The sequence below is a fragment of the Oncorhynchus tshawytscha genome, linkage group LG03, assembly GCF_018296145.1.
Source record: "Oncorhynchus tshawytscha isolate Ot180627B linkage group LG03, Otsh_v2.0, whole genome shotgun sequence".
NCBI classification, from domain to species: Eukaryota; Metazoa; Chordata; class Actinopteri; order Salmoniformes; family Salmonidae; genus Oncorhynchus; species Oncorhynchus tshawytscha.
In genome coordinates, this window is record NC_056431.1 from 78,466,438 (window position 1) to 78,489,400 (window position 22,963).

Sequence of the window (22,963 nt, forward strand, 5' to 3'; positions counted from 1 at the left end):
TGGACACAGAGACATACACACTACCTTCATAGTGGACACAGAGACATACACACTACCTTCATAGTGGACACAGAGACATACACACTACCTTCATAGTGGACACAGACATACACACTACCTTCATAGTGGACACAGAGACATACACACTACCTTCATAGTGGACACAGAGACATACACACTACCTTCATAATGGACACAGAGACATACACACTACCTTCATAGTGGACACAGAGACATACACACTACCTTCATAGTGGACACAGAGACATACACACTACCTATAACACAGAGACATACACACTACCTTCATAGTGGACACAGAGACATACACACTACCTTCATAGTGGACACAGAGACATACACACTACCTATAACACAGAGACATACACACTACCTTCATAGTGGACACAGAGACATACACACTACCTTCATAATGGACACAGAGACATACACACTACCTTCATAGTGGACACAGAGACATACACACTACCTATAACACAGAGACATACACACTACCTTCATAGTGGACACAGAGACATACACACTACCTTCATAGTGGACACAGAGACATACACACTACCTTCATAGTGGACACAGAGACATACATACACTACCTTCATAATGGACACAGAGACATACACACTACCTTCATAGTGGACACAGAGACATACACACTACCTTCATAGTGGACACAGAGACATACACACTACCTTCATAATGGACACAGAGACATACACACTACCTTCATAGTGGACACAGAGACATACACACTACCTTCATAGTGGACACAGAGACATACACACTACCTTCATAGTGGACACAGAGACATACACACTACCTTCATAGTGGACACAGAGACATACACACTACCTATAACACAGAGACATACACACTACCTTCATAGTGGACACAGAGACATACACACTACCTTCATAGTGGACACAGAGACATACACACTACCTTCATAGTGGACACAGAGACATACACACTACCTTCATAGTGGACACAGAGACATACACACTACCTATAACACAGAGACATACCTACTACCTTCATAGTGGACACAGAGACATACACACTACCTTCATAGTGGACACAGAGACATACACACTACCTATAACACAGAGACATACACACTACCTTCATAGTGGACACAGAGACATACACACTACCTTCATAGTGGACACAGAGACATACACACTACCTATAACACAGAGACATACACACTACCTTCATAGTGGACACAGAGACATACACACTACCTTCATAATGGACACAGAGACATACACACTACCTTCATAGTGGACACAGAGACATACACACTACCTATAACACAGAGACATACACACTACCTTCATAGTGGACACAGAGACATACACACTACCTTCATAGTGGACACAGAGACATACACACTACCTTCATAGTGGACACAGAGACATACACACTACCTTCATAATGGACACAGAGACATACACACTACCTTCATAGTGGACACAGAGACATACACACTACCTTCATAGTGGACACAGAGACATACACACTACCTTCATAATGGACACAGAGACATACACACTACCTTCATAGTGGACACAGAGACATACACACTACCTTCATAGTGGACACAGAGACATACACACTACCTTCATAGTGGACACAGAGACATACACACTACCTATAACACAGAGACATACACACTACCTTCATAGTGGACACAGAGACATACACACTACCTTCATAGTGGACACAGAGACATACACACTACCTATAACACAGAGACATACACACTACCTTCATAGTGGACACAGAGACATACACACTACCTTCATAGTGGACACAGAGACATACACACTACCTTCATAGTGGACACAGAGACATACACACTACCTTCATAGTGGACACAGAGACATACACACTACCTTCATAGTGGACACAGAGACATACAAACTACCTATAACACAGAGACATACACACTACCTTCATAGTGGACACAGAGACATACACACTACCTTCATAGTGGACACAGAGACATACACACTACCTATAACACAGAGACATACACACTACCTTCATAGTGGACACAGAGACATACACACTACCTTCATAGTGGACACAGAGACATACACACTACCTTCATAGTGGACACAGAGACATACACACTACCTTCATAATGGACACAGAGACATACACACTACCTTCATAGTGGACACAGAGACATACACACTACCTATAACACAGAGACATACACACTACCTTCATAGTGGACACAGAGACATACACACTACCTTCATAGTGGACACAGAGACATACACACTACCTTCATAGTGGACACAGAGACATACACACTACCTATAACACAGAGACATACACACTACCTTCATAGTGGACACAGAGACATACACACTACCTTCATAGTGGACACAGAGACATACACACTACCTTCATAGTGGACACAGAGACATACACACTACCTATAACACAGAGACATACACACTACCTTCATAGTGGACACAGAGACATACACACTACCTTCATAGTGGACACAGAGACATACACACTACCTTCATAGTGGACACAGAGACATACACACTACCTTCATAGTGGACACAGAGACATACACACTACCTATAACACAGAGACATACACACTACCTTCATAGTGGACACAGAGACATACACACTACCTTCATAGTGGACACAGAGACATACACACTACCTTCATAGTGGACACAGAGACATACACACTACCTTCATAGTGGACACAGAGACATACACACTACCTATAACACAGAGACATACACACTACCTTCATAGTGGACACAGAGACATACACACTACCTATAACACAGAGACATACACACTACCTTCATAATGGACACAGAGACATACACACTACCTTCATAGTGGACACAGAGACATACACACTACCTTCATAGTGGACACAGAGACATACACACTACCTTCATAGTGGACACAGAGACATACACACTACCTTCATAGTGGACACAGAGACATACACACTACCTTCATAGTGGACACAGAGACATACACACTACCTTCATAGTGGACACAGAGACATACACACTACCTTCATAGTGGACACAGAGACATACACACTACCTTCATAGTGGACACAGAGACATACACACTACCTATAACACAGAGACATTACATACAAAATGGTGTCTGAGAGTTCCATTTGTTTTCACAGACATTTTGGAGAACTGCCAGGCTTGGCGTCTATACGCTCATATGGCTTGTATTGTTTTAAATAATAGATCATGAACTGAGATCAATGTTGTGATGTCATCCTTTTCCCCTCTGACCTGTCCGCGTTCTCTACTCCAGACACTCCCCTGCTTGTTGTGATGTCATCCTTTTCCCCTCTGACCTGTCCGCGTTCTCTACTCCAGACACTCCCCTGCTTGTTGTGATGTCATCCTTTTCCCCACTGACCTGTCCGCGTTCTCTACTCCAGACACTCCCCTGCTTGTTGTGATGTCATCCTTTTCCCCTCTGACCTGTCCGCGTTCTCTACTCCAGACACTCCCTGCTTGTTGTGATGTCATCCTTTTCCCCTCTGACCTGTCCGCGTTCTCTACTCCAGACACTCCCTGCTTGTTGTGATGTCATCCTTTTCCCCTCTGACCTGTCCGCGTTCTCTACTCCAGACACTCCCCTGCTTGTTGTGATGTCATCCTTTTCCCTCTGACCTGTCCGCGTTCTCTACTCCAGACACTCCCCTGCTTGTTGTGATGTCATCCTTTTCCCCTCTGACCTGTCCGCGTTCTCTACTCCAGACACTCCCCTGCTTGTTGTGATGTCATCCTTTTCCCCTCTGACCTGTCCGCGTTCTCTACTCCAGACACTCCCCTGCTTGTTGTGATGTCATCCTTTTCCCCTCTGACCTGTCCGTGTTCTCTACTCCAGACACTCCCCTGCTTGTAAGGAGCAGCAGTGAATCAGCTCTCAGCCCCCCAGTGGAGACGTCACAGCCCCCGCAGCCTCAGGAGCCCAACGACAGGCCTGGCCCTGAACCCCCCACGGTAAGATCTATTACAGTACCTACACCCAGCCCTACTGTAACTACCCTACCATACCCTACCATAACCCAGCCCTACTGTAACTACCCTACCATACCCTACCATAACCCAGCCCTACTGTAACTACCCTACCATACCATACCCTAACCCAGCCCTACTGTAACTACCCTACCATACCATACCCTAACCCAGCCCTACTGTAACTACCATACCATACCATACCCTAACCCAGCCCTACTGTAACTACCATACCCTACCCTAACCCAGCCCTACTGTAACTACCATACCCTAACCCAGCCCTACTGTAACTACCATACCATACCCTACCCTAACCCAGCCCTACTGTAACTACCATACCCTAACCCAGCCCTACTGTAACTACCATACCATACCCTACCCTAACCCAGCCCTACTGTAACTACCCTACCATACCATACCCTAACCCAGCCCTACTGTAACTACCCTACCATACCATACCCTAACCCAGCCCTACTGTAACTACCATACCCTACCCTAACCCAGCTCTACTGTAACTACCCTACCATACCATACCCTAACCCAGCCCTACTGTAACTACCATACCATACCCTACCCTAACCCAGCCCTACTGTAACTACCCTACCATACCCTACCCTAACCCAGCCCTACTGTAACTACCCTACCTACACCCAGCCCTACTGTAACTACCCTACCATACCATACCCTAACCCAGCCCTACTGTAACTACCATACCCTACCTAACCCAGCCCTACTGTAACTACCCTACCACACCCTACCCAAACCCAGCCCTACTGTAACTACCATACCCTAACCCAGCCCTACTGTAACTACCCTACCATACCCTACCTACACCCAGCCCTACTGTAACTACCCTACCCTACCATACCCTACCCTAACCCAGCCCTACTGTAACTACCCTACCATACCATACCTACTACCCTAACCCAGCCCTACTGTAACTACCATACCATACCCTAACCCAGCCCTACTGTAACTACCATACCATACCCTACCCTAACCCAGCCCTACTGTAACTACCATACCCTAACCCAGCCCTACTGTAACTACCCTACCATACCATACCCTAACCCAGCCCTACTGTAACTACCATACCATACCCTACCCTAACCCAGCCCTACTGTAACTACCCTACCATACCATACCCTAACCCAGCCCTACTGTAACTACCATACCCTAACCCAGCCCTACTGTAACTACCCTACCATACCCTACCCTAACCCAGCCCTACTGTAACTACCATACCATACCCTAACCCAGCCCTACTGTAACTACCCTACCATACCCTACCCTAACCCAGCCCTACTGTAACTACCATACCCTACCCTAACCCAGCCCTACTGTAACTACCATACCATACCCTACCCTAACCCAGCCCTACTGTAACTACCCTACCCTAACCCAGCCCTACTGTAACTACCATACCCTAACCCAGCCCCTACTGTAACTACCATACCCTACCCTACCCTAACCCAGCCCTACTGTAACTACCCTACCATACCCTACCCTAACCCAGCCCTACTGTAACTACCATACCCTACCCTAACCCAGCCCTACTGTAACTACCATACCATACCCTACCCTAACCCAGCCCTACTGTAACTACCCTACCATACCATACCCTAACCCAGCCCTACTGTAACATCCCTACCATACCATACCCTAACCCAGCCCTACTGTAACTACCATACCCTAACCCAGCCCTACTGTAACTACCCTACCATACCATACCCTAACCCAGCCCTACTGTAACTACCCTACCATACCATACCCTAACCCAGCCCTACTGTAACTAACCTACCATACCATACCCCCTAACCCAGCCCTACTGTAACTACCCTACCATACCATACCCTAACACAGCCCAACTGTAACTACCCTACCCTACCATACCATACCCTAACCCAGCCCTACTGTAACTACCCTACCATACCATACCCTAACCCAGCCCTACTGTAACTACCCTACCATACCCTAAACCCAGCCCTACTGTAACTACCCTACCATACCATACCCTAACCCAGCCCTACTGTAACTACCATACCCTAACCCAGCCCTACTGTAACTACCCTACCATACCATACCCTAACCCAGCCCTACTGTAACTACCATACCATACCCTAACCCAGCCCTACTGTAACTACCCTACCATACCATACCCTAACCCAGCCCACTACCCTACCATACCCTAACCCAGCCCTACTGTAACTACCCTACCATACCATACCCTAACCCAGCCCTACTGTAACTTCCATACCATACCCTAACCCAGCCCTACTGTAACTACCATACCCTAACCCAGCCCTACTGTAACTACCCTACCATACCATACCCTAACCCAGCCCTACTGTAACTACCATACCATACCCTAACCCAGCCCTACTAACCCAGCCCTACTGTAACTACCCTACCATACCATACCCTAACCCAGCCCTACTGTAACTACCATACCATACCCTAACCCAGCCCTACTGTAACTACCCTACCATACCATACCCTAACCCAGCCCACTACCCTACCACCCTATACCCTAACCCAGCCCTACTGTACCCTAACCCAGCCCTACTGTAACTACCCTACCATACCATACCCTAACCCAGCCCTACTGTAACTTCCATACCATACCCTAACCCAGCCCTACTGTAACTACCCTACCATACCATACCCTAACCCAGCCCTACTGTAACTACCCTACCATACCATACCCTAACCCAGCCCTACTGTAACTACCATACCCTAACCCAGCCCTACTGTAACTACACTACCATACCATACCCTAACCCAGCCCTACTGTAACTACCATACCCTAACCCAGCCCTACTGTAACTACCCTACCATACCATACCCTAACCCAGCCCTACTGTAACTACCCTACCATACCATACCCTAACCCAGCCCTACTGTAACTACCCTACCATACCATACCCTAACCCAGCCCTACTGTAACTACCCTACCCTAACCCAGCCCTACTGTAACTACCCTACCATACCATACCATACCCTAACCCAGCCCTACTGTAACTACCATACCCCCTAACCCAGCCCTACTGTAACTACCCTACCATACCATACCCTAACCCAGCCCTACTGTAACTACCCTACCATACCATACCCTAACCCAGCCCTACTGTAACTACCCTACCATACCATACCCTAACCCAGCCCTACTGTAACTACCCTACCATACCATACCCTAACCCAGCCCTACTGTAACTACCCATACCCCCTAACCCAGCCCTACTGTAACTACCCTACCATACCCTAACCCAGCCCTACTGTAACTACCATACCCTAACCCAGCCCTACTGTAACTACCCTACCATACCATACCCTAACCCAGCCCTACTGTAACTACCATACCATACCCTAACCCAGCCCTACTGTAACTACTCCCTACCATACCCTAACCCAGCCCTACTGTAACTACCATCCCCTAACCCAACCCTACAGTAACTACCCTACCATACCCTAACCCAGCCCTACTGTAACTACCATACCCTAACCCAGCCCTACTGTAACTACCCTACCATACCATACCCTAACCCGGCCCTACTGTAACTACCCTACCATACCATACCCTAACCCAGCCCTACTGTAACTACCCTACCATACCATACCCTAACCCAGCCCTACTGTAACTACCCTACCATACCATACCCTAACCCAGCCCTACTGTAACTTCCATACCCTAACCCAGCCCTACTGTAACTACCATACCCCCTAACCCAGCCCGACTGTAACTACCCTACCATACCCTAACCCAGCCCTACTGTAACTACCCTACCATACCATACCCTAACCCAGCCCTGCTGTAACTACCATACCATACCCCCTAACCCAGCCCTACTGTAACTACCCTACCATACCATACCCTAACCCAGCCCTACTGTAACTACCCTACCCTAACCCAGCCCTACTGTAACTACCCTACCATACCATACCCTAACCCAGCCCTACTGTAACTACCATACCCTAACCCAGCCCTACTGTAACTACCCTACCATACCATACCCTAACCCAGCCCTACTGTAACTACCCTACCATACCATACCCCTAACCCAGCCCTACTGTAACTACCCTACTGTAACTACCCTACCATACCCTACTAACCCTAAACCCAGCCCTACTGTAACTACCCTACCCTAAACCCAGCCCTACTGTAACTACCCTACCATACCATACCCTAACCCAGCCCTACTGTAACTACCCTACCCTAACCCAGCCCTACTGTAACTACCCTACCATACCATACCCTAACCCAGCCCTACTGTAACTACCCCATACCCTAACCCAGCCCTACTGTAACTACCCTACCATACCATACCCTAACCCAGCCCTACTGTAACTACCCTACCCTAACCCAGCCCTACTGTAACTACCATACCCTAACCCATACCCTACCATACCCTAACCCAGCCCTACTGTAACTACCCTACCATACCCTACCCTAACCCAGCCCTACTGTAACTACCCTACCATACCCTAACCCAGCCCTACTGTAACTACCCTACCATACCATACCCTAACCCAGCCCTACTGTAACTACCCTATCCCTAACCCAGCCCTACTGTAACTACCCTACTATACCCTACCCTAACCCAGCCCTACTGTAACTACCCTACCATACCCTAACCCAGCCCTACTGTAACTACCCTACTATACCCTACCCTAACCCAGCCCTACTGTAACTACCCTACCATACCCTACCCTAACCCAGCCCTACTGTAACTACCCTACCATACCATACCCTAACCCAGCCCTACTGTAACTACCCTACCATACCATACCCTAACCCAGCCCTACTGTAACTACCCTACCATACCATACCCTAACCCAGCCCTACTGTAACTACCCTACTATACCCTACCCTAACCCAGCCCTACTGTAACTACCCTACCATACTACCCCTACTGTAACTACCATACCCCCTAACCCAGCCCTACTGTAACTACCCTACTGTAACTACCCTACCCTAACCCAGCCCTACTGTAACTACCCTACCATACCCTACCCTAACCCAGCCCTACTGTAACTACCCTACCATACCCTAACCCAGCCCTACTGTAACTACCCTACCATACCATACCCTAACCCAGCCCTACTGTAACTACCCTACCATACCCTAACCCAGCCCTACTGTAACTACCCTACCATACCATACCCCTAACCCAGCCCTACTGTAACTACCCTATCCTAACCCGGCCCTACTGTAACTACCCTACTATACCCTACCCTAACCCCCCCTACCCTAACCCAGCCCTACTGTAACTACCCTACCCATACCCTACCCTAACCCAGCCCTACTGTAACTACCCTACCATACCCTAACCCAGCCCTACTGTAACTACCCTACCATACCATACCCTAACCCAGCCCTACTGTAACTACCCTATCCTAACCCGGCCCTACTGTAACTACCCTACTATACCCTAACCCAACGACAGGCCCAAACCAGTTTTAAAGGCTATTCAACTCCGACACGGAAGGAGATGACTTCAGTGGTTTCAGTGCACAGGAGGAGGAAGACAGTGACCAATGACTTTCTTGGTAGGCTACTGTTTAATGTTTGTTACAAGCCGTGTTTCGTTTAAAGGCTGTGTAAAGTTCATTTGTTTCAATGTACCGGTGCGGCTTATTTATGTACAAAATACATTTTTTTATTTTTATTCAGTGGGTGCGGTTTATATTCAGGTGCGCTTAATAGTCCAGAAATTACGGTAAATACCAGGCACACTGTATACACACACCCTTACTGTCTTACACACACACACACACACACACACACACACACACACACACACCTCATCCGTCACACACGTGACAGATGACAGATCATACCAGAAGTCCATGTATACTGAACAGAAAACATAAACGCAACATGCAACAATGTCAATGATTTTACTGAGTTACAGTTCGTAAAAGGAAATCAGTCAGTTTAAATAAATCCATTAGGCCGTTATCTATGGATTTCAGATGACCGGGCAGGGGCTCAGCCAAGGGTGGGCCTGGGAGGATATAGGCCCACCCACTACGGAGCCAGGCCCAGGCCATAATATATAATATTTTCTATAATATTTTCATATGTAAAAAATAGTCAAAAGTAACTCAATAAAATAACTATAATGAGGCTATATACAGGGAGTACCATTACTGAGTCAATGTGCGGGGGTACAGGTTAGTAATGAGGCTATATACAGGGAGTACCATTACTGAGTCAATGTGCGGGGATACAGGTTAGTAATGAGGCTATATACAGGGAGTACCATTACTGAGTCAATGTGCGGGGGTACAGGTTAGTAATGAGGCTATATACAGGGAGTACCATTACTGAGTCAATGTGTGGGGGTACAGGTTAGTAATGAGGCTATATACAGGGAGTACCATTACTGAGTCAATGTGCGGGGTACAGGTTAGTAATGAGGCTATATACAGGAGTACCATTACTGAGTCAATGTGCGGGGATACAGGTTAGTAATGAGGCTATATACAGGGAGTACCATTACTGAGTCAATGTGCGGGGATACAGGTTAGTAATGAGGCTATATACAGGGAGTACCATTACTGAGTCAATGTGCGGGGTACAGGTTAGTAATGAGGCTATATACAGGGAGTACCATTACTGAGTCAATATGGGAGTACCATTACTGAGTCAATGGGGGGGATACAGGTTAGTAGTAATGAGTCAATGTGCGGGGGGTACAGGTTAGTAATGAGGCTATCAATGGCTATATACAGGGAGTACCATTACTGAGTCAATGTGAAGGGGGGTCAGGTTACTAATGAGGCTATATACAGGGAGTACCATTACTGAGTCAATGTGCGGGGATACAGGTTAGTAATGAGGCTATATACAGGGAGTACCATTACTGAGTCAATGTGCGGGGGTACAGGTTAGTAATGAGGCTATATACAGGGAGTACCATTACTGAGTCAATGTGCGCGGGGTACAGGTTAGTAATGAGGCTATATACAGGGAGTACCATTACTGAGTCAATGTGCGGGGGTACAGGTTAGTAATGAGGCTATATACAGGGAGTACCATTACTGAGTCAATGTGCGGGGTACAGGTTAGTAATGAGGCTATATACAGGGAGTACCATTACTGAGTCAATGTGCGGGGGTACAGGTTAGTAATGAGGCTATATACAGGGGAGTACCATTACTGAGTCAATGTGCGGGGGATACAGGTTAGTAATGAGGCTATATACAGGGAGTACCATTACTGAGTCAATGTGCGGGGGGTACAGGTTAGTAATGAGGCTATATACAGGGAGTACCATTACTGAGTCAATGTGCGGGGGTACAGGTTAGCCGAGGTCATTTGTACATGTAGGTAGGGGTAAAGTGACTGTGCATAGATAATAAACAACGAGTAGCAGCAGTTTAAAAACAAATGGAAGGTGGGGTCACTGACACTGTCACCAGCAAAGCACCCCCACACCATCACACCTCCTCCATGCTTCACGGTGGGAACCAATAATGCAGAGATCATCCGTTCACCAACTCTGCGTCTCACAAAGACACGGCCGTTGGAACCATAAATCTCAAATTTGGACTCGTCAGTCCAAAGGACAGATTTCCACCAAGTCTCTTCTTCTTTGGTAGACTGGAAGCAGCAGGAGTGTGGGGAAGACTGGGGAAAATAACCACCAAAACAACTCAGGTTAATGTGGAATGAACACACAAACAGAAAGCAGTGGAACAGGAAGAGGACAAAGGAGACAGAAGTTGATATAATAGGAGGAGTGAAGAAGCCAGGAAATGGATGTTTCACACCCAGTCAGTGTTCTGTCCCCTCCCTTCCTCTCTGTTGATGGAATGTTAAGGGGGAGTTCCAGAACACTGACACAGCTCTAAGGGAGTGTTGGTTGGACATTTTGCCTGGGTTCTGTGTGATGCTACTGTCACCTAGTGAGTCAAGGCTTCCTGAAACCAGAAGGGGGGGAGCAGGATGGTGAGGAGAAGGATGGAGGAGGTTGGAGAAGGGAGAGGGAGGTTAGCGGAGTGGAGGGTGTTGGAGAGGGTGGAGTGAGACGTGGAGGGGAAGGAATGACAAAGGTGGAAGGGAAGGCATGACAGAAAGGTGGATGGGAAGGAATGACAGAAAGGAGGAGGGGAAGGAATGACAAAGGTGGAGGGGAAGGAATGACAGAAAGGTGGATGGGAAGGAATGACAGAAAGGAGGAGGGGAAGGAATGACAAAGGTGGAGGGGAAGGAATGACACAAAGGTGGAGGGGAAGGAATGACAAAGGTGGAGGGGAAGGAATGACAGAAAGGTGGATGGGAAGGAATGACAGAAAGGAGGAGGGGAAGGAATGACAAAGGTGGAGGGGAAGGAATGACAGAAAGGTGGATGGGAAGGAATGACAGAAAGGAGGAGGGGAAGGAATGACAAAGGTGGAGGGGAAGGAATGACAAAGGTGGAGGGGAAGGAATGACAGAAAGGTGTTCTCTCTCCATCCCTGTTCTCTCTTCCTCTCTCTCCATCCCTCCTCTCTCTCCATCCCTCTTCTCTCTCCATCCCTCTTCTCTCTCCATCCCTCTTCTATCTCCATCCCTGTTCTCTCTCCATCCCTGTTCTCTCTCCATCCCTCTTCTCTCTCCATCCCTCTTCTATCTCCATCCCTCTTCTCTCTCCATCCCTCTTCTCTCTCCATCCCTCTTCTATCTCCATCCCTATTCTCCATCCCTGTTCTCTCTCCATCCCTCTTCTCTCTCCATCCCTCTTCTCTCTCCCTCCTCTCTCTCCATCCCTCTTCTCTCTCCATCCCTGTTCTCTCTCCATCCCTCTTCTCTCTCCATCCCTCTTCTCTCTCCATCCCTCTTCTATCTCCATCCCTCTTCTCTCCATCCATCCCTCCTCTCTCTCTCCATCCCTCTTCTCTCTCCATCCCTCTTCTCTCTCCATCCCTCTTCTATCTCCATCCCTCTTCTCTCTCCATCCCTGTTCTCTCTCCATCCCTCTTCTCTCTCCATCCCTCTTCTCTCTCCATCCCTCTTCTATCTCCATCCCTCTTCTCTCTCCATCCCTCTTCTCTCTCCCTCATCCCTCTTCTCTCTCCATCCCTCTTCTCTCTCCATCCCTCTTCTCTCTCCATCCCTCTTCTCTCTCCATCCCTCTTCTCTCTCCATCCCTCTTCTCTCTCCATCCCTCTTCTCTCTCCATCCCTCTTCTCTCTCCATCCCTGTTCTCTCTTCCTCTCTCTCCATCCCTCCTCTCTCTCCATCCCTCTTCTCTCTCCATCCCTGTTCTCTCTCCATCCCTCTTCTCTCTCCATCCCTGTTCTCTCTTCCTCTCTCTCCATCCCTCCTCTCTCTCCATCCCTCTTCTCTCTCCATCCCTCTTCTATCTCCATCCCTCTTCTCTCTCCATCCCTCTTCTCTCTCCATCCCTCTTCTATCTCCATCCCTCTTCTCTCTCCATCCCTGTTCTCTCTCCATCCCTCTTCTCTCTCCATCCCTGTTCTCTCTTCCTCTCTCTCCATCCCTCCTCTCTCTCCATCCCTCTTCTCTCTCCATCCCTGTTCTCTCTCCATCCCTCTTCTCTCTCCATCCCTGTTCTCTCTTCCTCTCTCTCCATCCCTCCTCTCTCTCCATCCCTCTTCTCTCTCCATCCCTCTTCTATCTCCATCCCTCTTCTCTCTCCATCCCTCTTCTCTCTCCATCCCTCTTCTCTCTCCATCCCTCTTCTCTCTCCATCCCTCTTCTCTCTCCATCCCTCTTCTCTCTCCATCCCTGTTCTCTCTCCATCCCTCTTCTCTCTCCATCCCTGTTCTCTCTCCATCCCTGTTCTCTCTCCATCCCTGTTCTCCATCCCTCTTCTCTCTCCATCCCTGTTCTCTCTCCATCCCTCTTCTCTCTCCATCCCTGTTCTCTCTCCATCCCTCTTCTCTCTCCATCCCTGTTCTCCATCCCTGTTCTCTCTCCATCCCTCTTCTCTCTCCATCCCTCTTCTCCCTCTCCATCCCTCTTCTCTCTCCATCCCTCTTCTCTCTCCATCCCTCTTCTCTCTCCATCCCTCTTCTCTCTCCATCCCTCTTCTCTCTCCATCCCTCTTCTCTCTCCATCCCTCTTCTCTCTCCATCCCTCTTCTCTCTCCATCCCTGTTCTCCATCCCTCTTCTCTCTCCATCCCTCTTCTCTCTCCATCCCTGTTCTCTCTCCATCCCTGTTCTCTCTCCATCCCTGTTCTCTCTCCATCCCTGTTCTCTCCATCCCTCTTCTCTCTCCATCCCTCTTCTCTCTCCATCCCTCTTCTCTCTCCATCCCTCTTCTCTCTCCATCCCTCTTCTCTCTCCATCCCTCTTCTCTCTCCATCCCTCTTCTCTCTCCATCCCTCTTCTCTCTCCATCCCTCTTCTCTCTCCATCCCTCTTCTATCTCCATCCCTCTTCTATCTCCATCCCTGTTCTCTCTCCATCCCTCTTCTCTCTCCATCCCTCTTCTCTCTTCCTCTCTCTCCATCCCTCTTCTCTCTCCATCCCTCTTCTCTCTCATCCCTCTTCTATCTCCATCCCTCTTCTCTCTCCATCCCTCTTCTCTCTCCATCCCTCTTCTATCTCCATCCCTCTTCTCTCTCCATCCCTCTTCTCTCTCCATCCCTCTTCTCTCTCCATCCCTCTTCTCTCTCCATCCCTATTCTATCTCCATCCCTATTCTATCTCCATCCCTCTTCTCTCTCCATCCCTCTTCTCTCTCCATCCCTCTTCTCTCTCCATCCCTCTTCTCTCTCCATCCCTCTTCTCTCTCCATCCCTCTTCTCTCTCCATCCCTCTTCTCTCTCCATCCCTATTCTCCCATCCCTGTTCTCTCTCATCCCTCTTCTATCTCCATCCCTATTCTCCATCCCTCTTCTCTCTCCATCCCTCTTCTATCTCCATCCCTATTCTCCATCCCTGTTCTCTCTCCATCCCTGTTCTCTCTCCATCCCTCTTCTCTCTCCATCCCTCTTCTCTCTCCATCCCTCTTCTCTCTCCATCCCTCTTCTATCTCCATCCCTCTTCTATCTCCATCCCTCTTCTCTCTCCATCCCTCTTCTCTCTCCATCCCTCTTCTATCTCCATCCCTATTCTCCATCCCTGTTCTCTCTCCATCCCTCTTCTATCTCCATCCCTATTCTCCATCCCTCTTCTCTCTCCATCCCTCTTCTATCTCCATCCCTATTCTCCATCCCTGTTCTCTCTCCATCCCTGTTCTCTCTCCATCCCTCTTCTCTCTCCATCCCTCTTCTCTCTTCCATCCCTCTCTCCATCCCTCTTCTCTCTCCATCCCTCTTCTCTCTCCATCCCTCTTCTCTCTCCATCCCTCTTCTCTCTCCATCCCTGTTCTCTCTCCATCCCTCTTCTCTCTCCATCCCTCTTCTCTCTCCATCCCTCTTCTCTCTCCATCCCTGTTCTCTCTCCATCCCTCTTCTATCTCCATCCCTGTTCTCTCTCCATCCCTCCTCTCTCTCTCTCATTCAGTCATACTATTATTATGTCCACTTCCTAACTTCACTCAGAACTTCCAGGTTTCCAGTTTGATAATAAGTAGATCATATAATCACGAGGCTACTTCATTTTCTCTGTATAAGTCACTATGATGGTGAATAAGAAATAGTTATTTGTTTCTTAAGTTGTGCTGATCCTCTATTTTTCCCTCAAGAGCCAATTAACACTCTGAGTTGTGTTTACCTCTGGGTTCTGGTGTTGTCTGTGGCTCTGTGACATCATGATCTCTAGAGTACTCAGCAGAGCTCTGTGACATCATGATCTCTAGAGTACTCAGCAGAGCTCTGTGACATCATTATCTCTAGAGTACTCAGCAGAGCTCTGTGACATCATGATCTCTAGAGTACTCAGCAGAGCTCTGTGACATCATTATCTCTAGAGTACTCAGTAGAGCTCTGTGACATCATGATCTCTAGAGTACTCAGTAGAGCTCTGTGACATCATGATCTCTAGAGTACTCAGTAGAGCTCTGTGACATCATGATCTCTAGAGTACTCAGCAGAGCTCTGTGACATCATGATCTCTAGAGTACTCAGCAGAGCTCTGTGACATCATTATCTCTAGAGTACTCAGCAGAGCTCTGTGACATCATGATCTCTAGAGTACTCAGCAGAGCTCTGTGACATCATGATCTCTAGAGTAAAGCCAGTTTAAGACCCGTTAGAAGCCAAGCAGTTTACTGGGAGCCCTGGGTAGAGGAGCTCTGTCGGGTCACCAGAACTGAACTGATGGCTTAGGGGGAGAGCAAGAGGGAGATTAATGGAGTGGGGGATAGAGGGAGAGAGAGTGGGGGATAGAGGGAGAGAGAGTGAGGGATAGAGGGATGTATATAGGGAGAGAGAGTGAGGGATAGAGGGAGAGAGAGTGAGGGATAGAGGGATGTATATAGGGAGAGAGAGTGAGGGATAGAGGGAGAGAGAGTGAGGGAGAGAGAGTGAGGGATAGAGGGAGAGAGAGTGAGGGATAGAGGGATGTATATAGGGAGAGAAAGTGTGGGATAGAGGGAGAGAGAGTGAGGGATAGAGAGTGAGGGATAGAGGGAGAGATAGTGAGGGATAGAGGGAAGTAAATAGGGAGAGAGAGTGAGGGATAGAGGGAGAGAGAGTGAGGGATAGAGGGAGAGAGAGTGAAGGATAGAGGGAAGTAAATAGGGAGAGAGAGTGAGGGATAGAGGGAGAGAGAGAAAGGGATAGAGGGAAGTAAAAAGGGAGAGAGGGAGAGAGAGTGAGGGATATAGGGAGAGAGAGGGATAGAGGGAAGGATAGAGGGAGGGAGAGCGAGGGAGAAAGGGAGAGAGAGCGAGGGAGAAAGGGAGAGAGAGGGGGATAGAGGGAGAGAGTGAGGGAAAAAGGGAGAGAAAGCGAGGGAGAAAGGGAGAGAGTGAAGGAGAAAGGGAAAGAGAGAGGGGGGATAGAGGGAGAGAGAGAGGGGGATAGGGAGGGAGAGAGTGAGGGAGAGAAATAGGGAGAGAGTGAGTGAAGGAGAAAGGAGAGAGAGCGAGGGAGAAAAGGAGAGAGAGCGAGGGAGAAAGGGAGAGAGAGCGAGGGAGAAAAGGAGAGAGAGCGAGGGAGAAAGGGAGAGAGAGCGAGGGAGAAAGGGAGAGAGAGCGAGGGAGAAAAGGAGAGAGAGCGAGGGAGAAAGGGAGAGAGAGCGTGGGAGAAAGGGAGAGAGAGCGTGGGAGAAAGGGAGAGAGAGCGAGGGAGAAAGGGAGAGAGAGTGAGGGATAGAGGGATGTATATAGGGAGAGAAAGTGAGGGATAGAGGGAGAGAGAGTGAGGGATAGAGGGAAGTAAATAGGGAGAGAGAGTGAGGGATAGAGGGAGAGAGAGTGAAGGATAGAGGGAAGTAAATAGGGAGAGAGAGTGAGGGATAGAGGGAGAGAGAGAAAGGGATAGAGGGAAGTATATAGGGAGAGAGAGTGAGGGATAGAGGGAGAGAGAGAAATGGATAGAGGGAAGTATATAGGGAGAGAGAGTGAGGGATAGAGGGAGAGAGAGAAATGGATAGAGGGAAGTATATAGGGTGAGGGAGAGAGAGTGAGGGATATAGGGAGAGAGAGGGATAGAGGGAAGGATAGAGGGAGGGAGAGCGAGGGAGAAAGGGAGAGAGAGCGAGGGAGAAAGGGAGAGAGAGCGAGGGAGAAAGGGAGAGAGAGCGAGGGAAAAAGGGAGAGAGAGCGAGGGAGAAAGGGAGAAAGGGAGAGAGCGAGGGAGAAAGGGAGAGAGAGCGAGGGAGAAAGGGAGAGAGAGCGAGGGAGAAAGGGAGAGAGAGCGAGGGAGAAAGGAGAGAGAGCGAGGGAGAAGAGCGGGGAGAAAGGGAGAGAGAGCGAGGGAGAAAGGAGAGAGAGAGCGAGGGAGAAAGGGAGAGAGAGCAAGGGAGAAAGGGAGAGAGAGCGAGGGAGAAAGGGAGACAGAGCGAGGGAGAAAGGGAGAGAGAGCAAGGGAGAAAGGGAGAGAGAGCGAGGGAGAAAGGGAGAGAGAGCGTTAGAGGAACAATGTTAATTGGGGGTTTGTGAATGAAAGGCTGATCGATTAAGCATAGAACCATTTTAATTTGAACACAGACTTGGTCGCTGGGTGTTTGACGTAGGCCTATATATTTATTCATCTGTAGTCTCTAGGTGATAGGTGTTTGATAGTTGTGGTCTAGTAGGTAAGACCTATATATTTATTAATCTGTAGTCTCTAGGTGATGGGTGTTTGATAGTTGTGGTCTAGTAGGTAAGACCTAGATATTTATTCATCTGTAGTCTCTAGGTGATAGGTGTTTGATAGTTGTGGTCTAGTAGGTAAGACCTATATATTTATTAATCTGTAGTCTCTAGGTGATGGGTGTTTGATAGTTGTGGTCTAGTAGGTAAGACCTAGATATTTATTCATCTATAGTCTCGAGGTGTAGACTAAGGCAGTCGTTTTAACCTCTCCTCGGGGACCCCCAGCCGTTCTGTAGATTTGATATTTTCCATAGCAACTAATTATCAAGCCCTTGATTAGGTGAATCAGGCGAGCTAATTCAGGGGTAAAACTAATGTGTGAATCCGGGGGTCTCCAAGGAGAAGTTTGAGAAGGTAGGTGTTGATGTATCCATTGTGGTTCCAACTGTATCTAGTAGCAGACCTGTTAGCTAAGATGTGTAGTAGACAGTTTGACGCAGGTCTTTTTTTGATTGGTCGTTGCTAGGTGATTGATGTAGGTGTATTTATTTGTCCATCGTGTTCCAGTTGGTGTTTGACGTAGATATTTATTTATCTGATGTGGTTCCGGCAGCACCTCAGGTCACCTCAGGTCATTAGGACTCCGGTCCCCTAGGGGCGCTGTCTCCTCTGTCTCAGTCTCTCAGCACACTAATTGGACTGGGAGTATTTACTGATCTCTCTTAACCCTCTGGGGTTAATACAGGAACACAATAGTGTTATTGTAAGTGCTTTAGCTAACACTGTAAATCAACTCCTGTGGGGAACGGTGAGGTTGTGTGAGGACCAAGCTGTGTTGATGTCAGTGTAGATGTTTATGGTGTGTGTGTGTAAGGTAAGACATGAAACTCATGAACAAATATCAGTCATGCCTTTTTTTAGGAGACCCCCAGCCTCTAGACATGGTGCAGACCCCCAGCCTCTAGACATGGTTCAGATCCCCAGCCTCTAGACATGGTTCAGACCCCCAGCCTCTAGACATGGTTCAGACCCCCAGCCCCTAGACATGGTTCAGACCCCCAGCCTCTAGACATGGTTCAGATCCCCAGCCTCTAGACATGGTTCAGACTCCCAGCCTCTAGACATGGTTCAGATCCCCAGCCTCTAGACATGGTTCAGACCCCCAGCCTCTAGACATGGTTCAGACCCCCAGCCTCTAGACATGGTTCAGACCCCCAGCCTCTAGACATGGTGCAGACCCCCAGCCTCTTGACATGGTTCAGACCCCCAGCCTCTAGAAATGGTTCAGACCCCCAGCCTCTGGACATGGTTCAGACCCCCCCAGCCTCTAGACATGGTTCAGACCCCAGCCTCTAGACATGGTTCAGACCCCCAGCCTCTAGACATGGTTCAGACCCCCAGCCTCTGGACATGGTTCAGACCCCCAGCCTCTAGACATGGTTCAGACCCCCAGCCTCTAGACATGGTTCAGACCCCCAGCCTCTAGACATGGTTCAGACCCCCAGCCTCTGGACATGGTTCAGACCCCCAGCCTCTAGACATGGTTCAGACCCCCAGCCTCTGGACATGGTTCAGACCCCCAGCCTCTAGACATGGTTCAGACCTCCAACCTCTAGACATGGTTCAGACCCCCAGCCTCTAGACATGGTTCAGACCCCCAGCCTCTGGACATGGTTCAGACCCCCAGCCTCTAGACATGGTTCCCCCCAGCCTCTAGACATGGTTCAGACCCCCCCCCAGCCTCTAGACATGGTTCAGACCCCCAGCCTCTAGACATGGTTCAGACCCCAGCCTCTAGACATGGTTCAGACCCCAGCCTCTAGACATGGTTCAGACCCCCAGCCTCTAGACATGGTTCAGACCCCCAGCCTCTAGACATGGTTCAGACCCCCAGCCTCTAGACATGGTTCAGACCCCCAGCCTCTAGACATGGTTCAGACCCCCAGCCTCTAGACATGGTTCAGACCCCCCCCAGCCTCTAGACATGGTTCAGACCCCCAGCCTCTAGACATGGTTCAGACCCCCCCCCCCAGCCTCTAGACATGGTTCAGACCCCAGCCTCTAGACATGGTTCAGACCCCCAGCCTCTAGACATGGTTCAGACCCCCAGCCTCTAGACATGGTTCAGACCCCCAGCCTCTAGACATGGTGCAGACCCCCAGCCTCTAGACATGGTTCAGACTCCCAGCCTCTGGACATGGTTCAGACCCCAGCCTCTAGACATGGTTCAGACCTCCAGCCTCTAGACATGGTTCAGACCCCCAGCCTCTAGACATGGTTCAGACCCCCAGCCTCTAGACATGGTTCAGACCCCCAGCCTCTAGACATGGTTCAGACCCCCAGCCTCTAGACATGGTTCAGACCTCCAACCTCTAGACATGGTTCAGACCCCCCAGCCTCTAGACATGGTTCAGACCCCCAGCCTGGTTCAGACCCCCAGCCTCTAGACATGGTGCAGACCCCCAGCCTCTAGACATGGTTCAGACCCCCAGCCTCTAGACATGGTTCAGACCCCCAGCCTCTAGACATGGTTCAGACCCCCAGCCTCTAGACATGGTTCAGACCCCAGCCTCTAGACATGGTTCAGACCCCCCTCTAGCCATGGTTCTAGACATGGTTTCAGACCCCCCCCCAGCCTCTAGACATGGTTCAGACCCCCAGCCTCTAGACATGGTTCAGACCCCCCCAGCCTCTAGACATGGTTCAGATCCCCAGCCTCTAGACATGGTTCAGACCCCCAGCCTCTAGACATGGTTCAGACCCCCAGCCTCTAGACATGGTTCAGACCCCCAGCCTCTGGACATGGTTCAGACCCCAGCCTCTAGACATGGTTCAGACCCCCAGCCTCTAGACATGGTTCAGACCCCCAGCCTCTAGACATGGTGCAGACCCCCAGCCTCTGGACATGGTTAACTCTTTTCCCTTAGCAGCAGTCTAACAAGGAAACGCTTAGTGAATGACTTCCTTTGTCTTTATTCATATCCCGAATAGAGACTTGTTTTCTATCGGTTTGATTTGACAAAGTGGACAGATGGCTCCAAGTTTAATTTATTATGATCCTTGTTCATGGTTGGCAAGGACATCTGTTTTACTTCATAATGTTTTCAACATAAAGGAGCTTTTCCCTTTAAATAGACACAAAAAGAACAAAACAACAACCAGTTTGTTATTTGATGTGCTAATATCTTGTTGATTTCTTACCAGCAGTAAATGTTGGCTTCCAGCACAAGATTCATGGAGAAACTCTACAGGTTTCACTCGTGCTTTACGGCGCGTGTCGTGTGTACTTTAATGAATATGCTAATCAGTGTGATGATAGACGAGAATTGATCTAGTCCATTAACCCTATTGTAATTAATAGAGAGGGTGGGGGGTGTACTTGAAGACATCAAGTACACCGTCCCAAATGACACCAATATAGTGTACTTATTTTATCCAGGGACCACTTGGATCTCTTGTCAAAAAAGTTGTGCACTTTATCAGGAATAGGGTTCTATTTTAGCCAACCAATCAAATGGACCATCTCCTGTTTGTGTTGTTTCTTTTTGTGTGTGACCAACAACCCTAAATAATTCCCTCTAGTACTTTACCTTAAGAGCGTCCGGGCCTCCAGGTTTCCGTCCTTCAAGGTCAACGAGCAGGTCATTCTGACTGAATACGTGTATATTTCATATACGCTATTACGTTAAAATACATACTTTAGTTGTGTTTTAATGAAGGCCTTGGGGAACATTTAGAATAATATTTTATTTTTATTATTTAAAAAAAATATAACGAAATAGTATTTTATGTTACTGTAAAAACACAATAGTATTTTACGTTACTGTAAAAACACAATAGTATTTTATGTTACTGTAAAAACACAATAGTATTTTACGTTACTGTAAAAACACAATAGTATTTTATGTTACTGTAAAAACACAATAGTATTTTATGTTACTGTAAAAACACAATAGTATTTTACGTTACTGTAAAAACACAATAGTATTTTACGTTACTGTAAAAACACAATAGTATTTTACGTTACTGTAAAAACACAATAGTATTTTATGTTACTGTAAAAACACAAATTCAATTTGTGCGACGCTTTTGTTCCAACTGTGAAACAGAAAGGATAGGCGTAGGAATACGGTAACAGCTTATTTTATAAGGGATTTCTTTAAATTTATTTTAAATGACCCCAACCACCCCACATGGGCAAAATAATCAAATGATGAAAACATCAGTAGCTTAAACATCATTCAGCATCAAATGGTCTAAATGAATAGTGAAGCACAACAAAACAAAAACAATAAGGACATTGTAATGAATGGGTCGATACGACGTCAGTGAAAAAGTATTTAAAGGATTGTCAGTTCGTGCTTGTGTGAGTCTTCATACGATGGCGTTGGTTGGTGTTAGCTGCTTTCCCTTTGTCCTATCAGTTGACAATGTTGAGTCTTCATACGATGGTGTTGGTTGGTGTTAGCTGCTTTCCTGACTTTGTCCTATCAGTTGACACGATGTTGAGTCTTCATACGATGGCGTTGGTTGGTGTTAGCTGCTTTCCCTTTGTCCTATTGAAGTGTTGAGTCTTCATACGATGGCGTTGGTTGGTGTTAGCTGCTTTCCCCAACCTACAGTGACACGTGTTGGTGTAACTGTCATTTGGCTGATACACTTTGAAGACCTTTCTATGGTTACAGACCGTAAAGTCTCTGGTTTCCTCTTTAATGAAGTCGCTGTTCAACGCCTGTGAAGGAGCCTTATCTTGCTCAGAGGGAGG

General features: G+C 48.2%; 1 protein-coding gene across 9 annotated transcripts in view; it reads left to right on the forward strand.

Annotated features, from left to right (window-relative positions):
- pard3bb (par-3 family cell polarity regulator beta b) overlaps window positions 1-22,963 on the forward strand; it is a 359,080-nt gene that overhangs the window by 107,858 nt on the left and 228,259 nt on the right. For all 9 annotated transcript variants that reach the window (XM_042320041.1, XM_042320039.1, XM_042320042.1 and 6 more), the window contains one exon: window positions 3,927-4,042. In XM_042320041.1, the coding sequence (XP_042175975.1) occupies window positions 3,927-4,042 (116 nt within the window). The remainder of the gene's footprint in view (window positions 1-3,926; window positions 4,043-22,963) is intronic.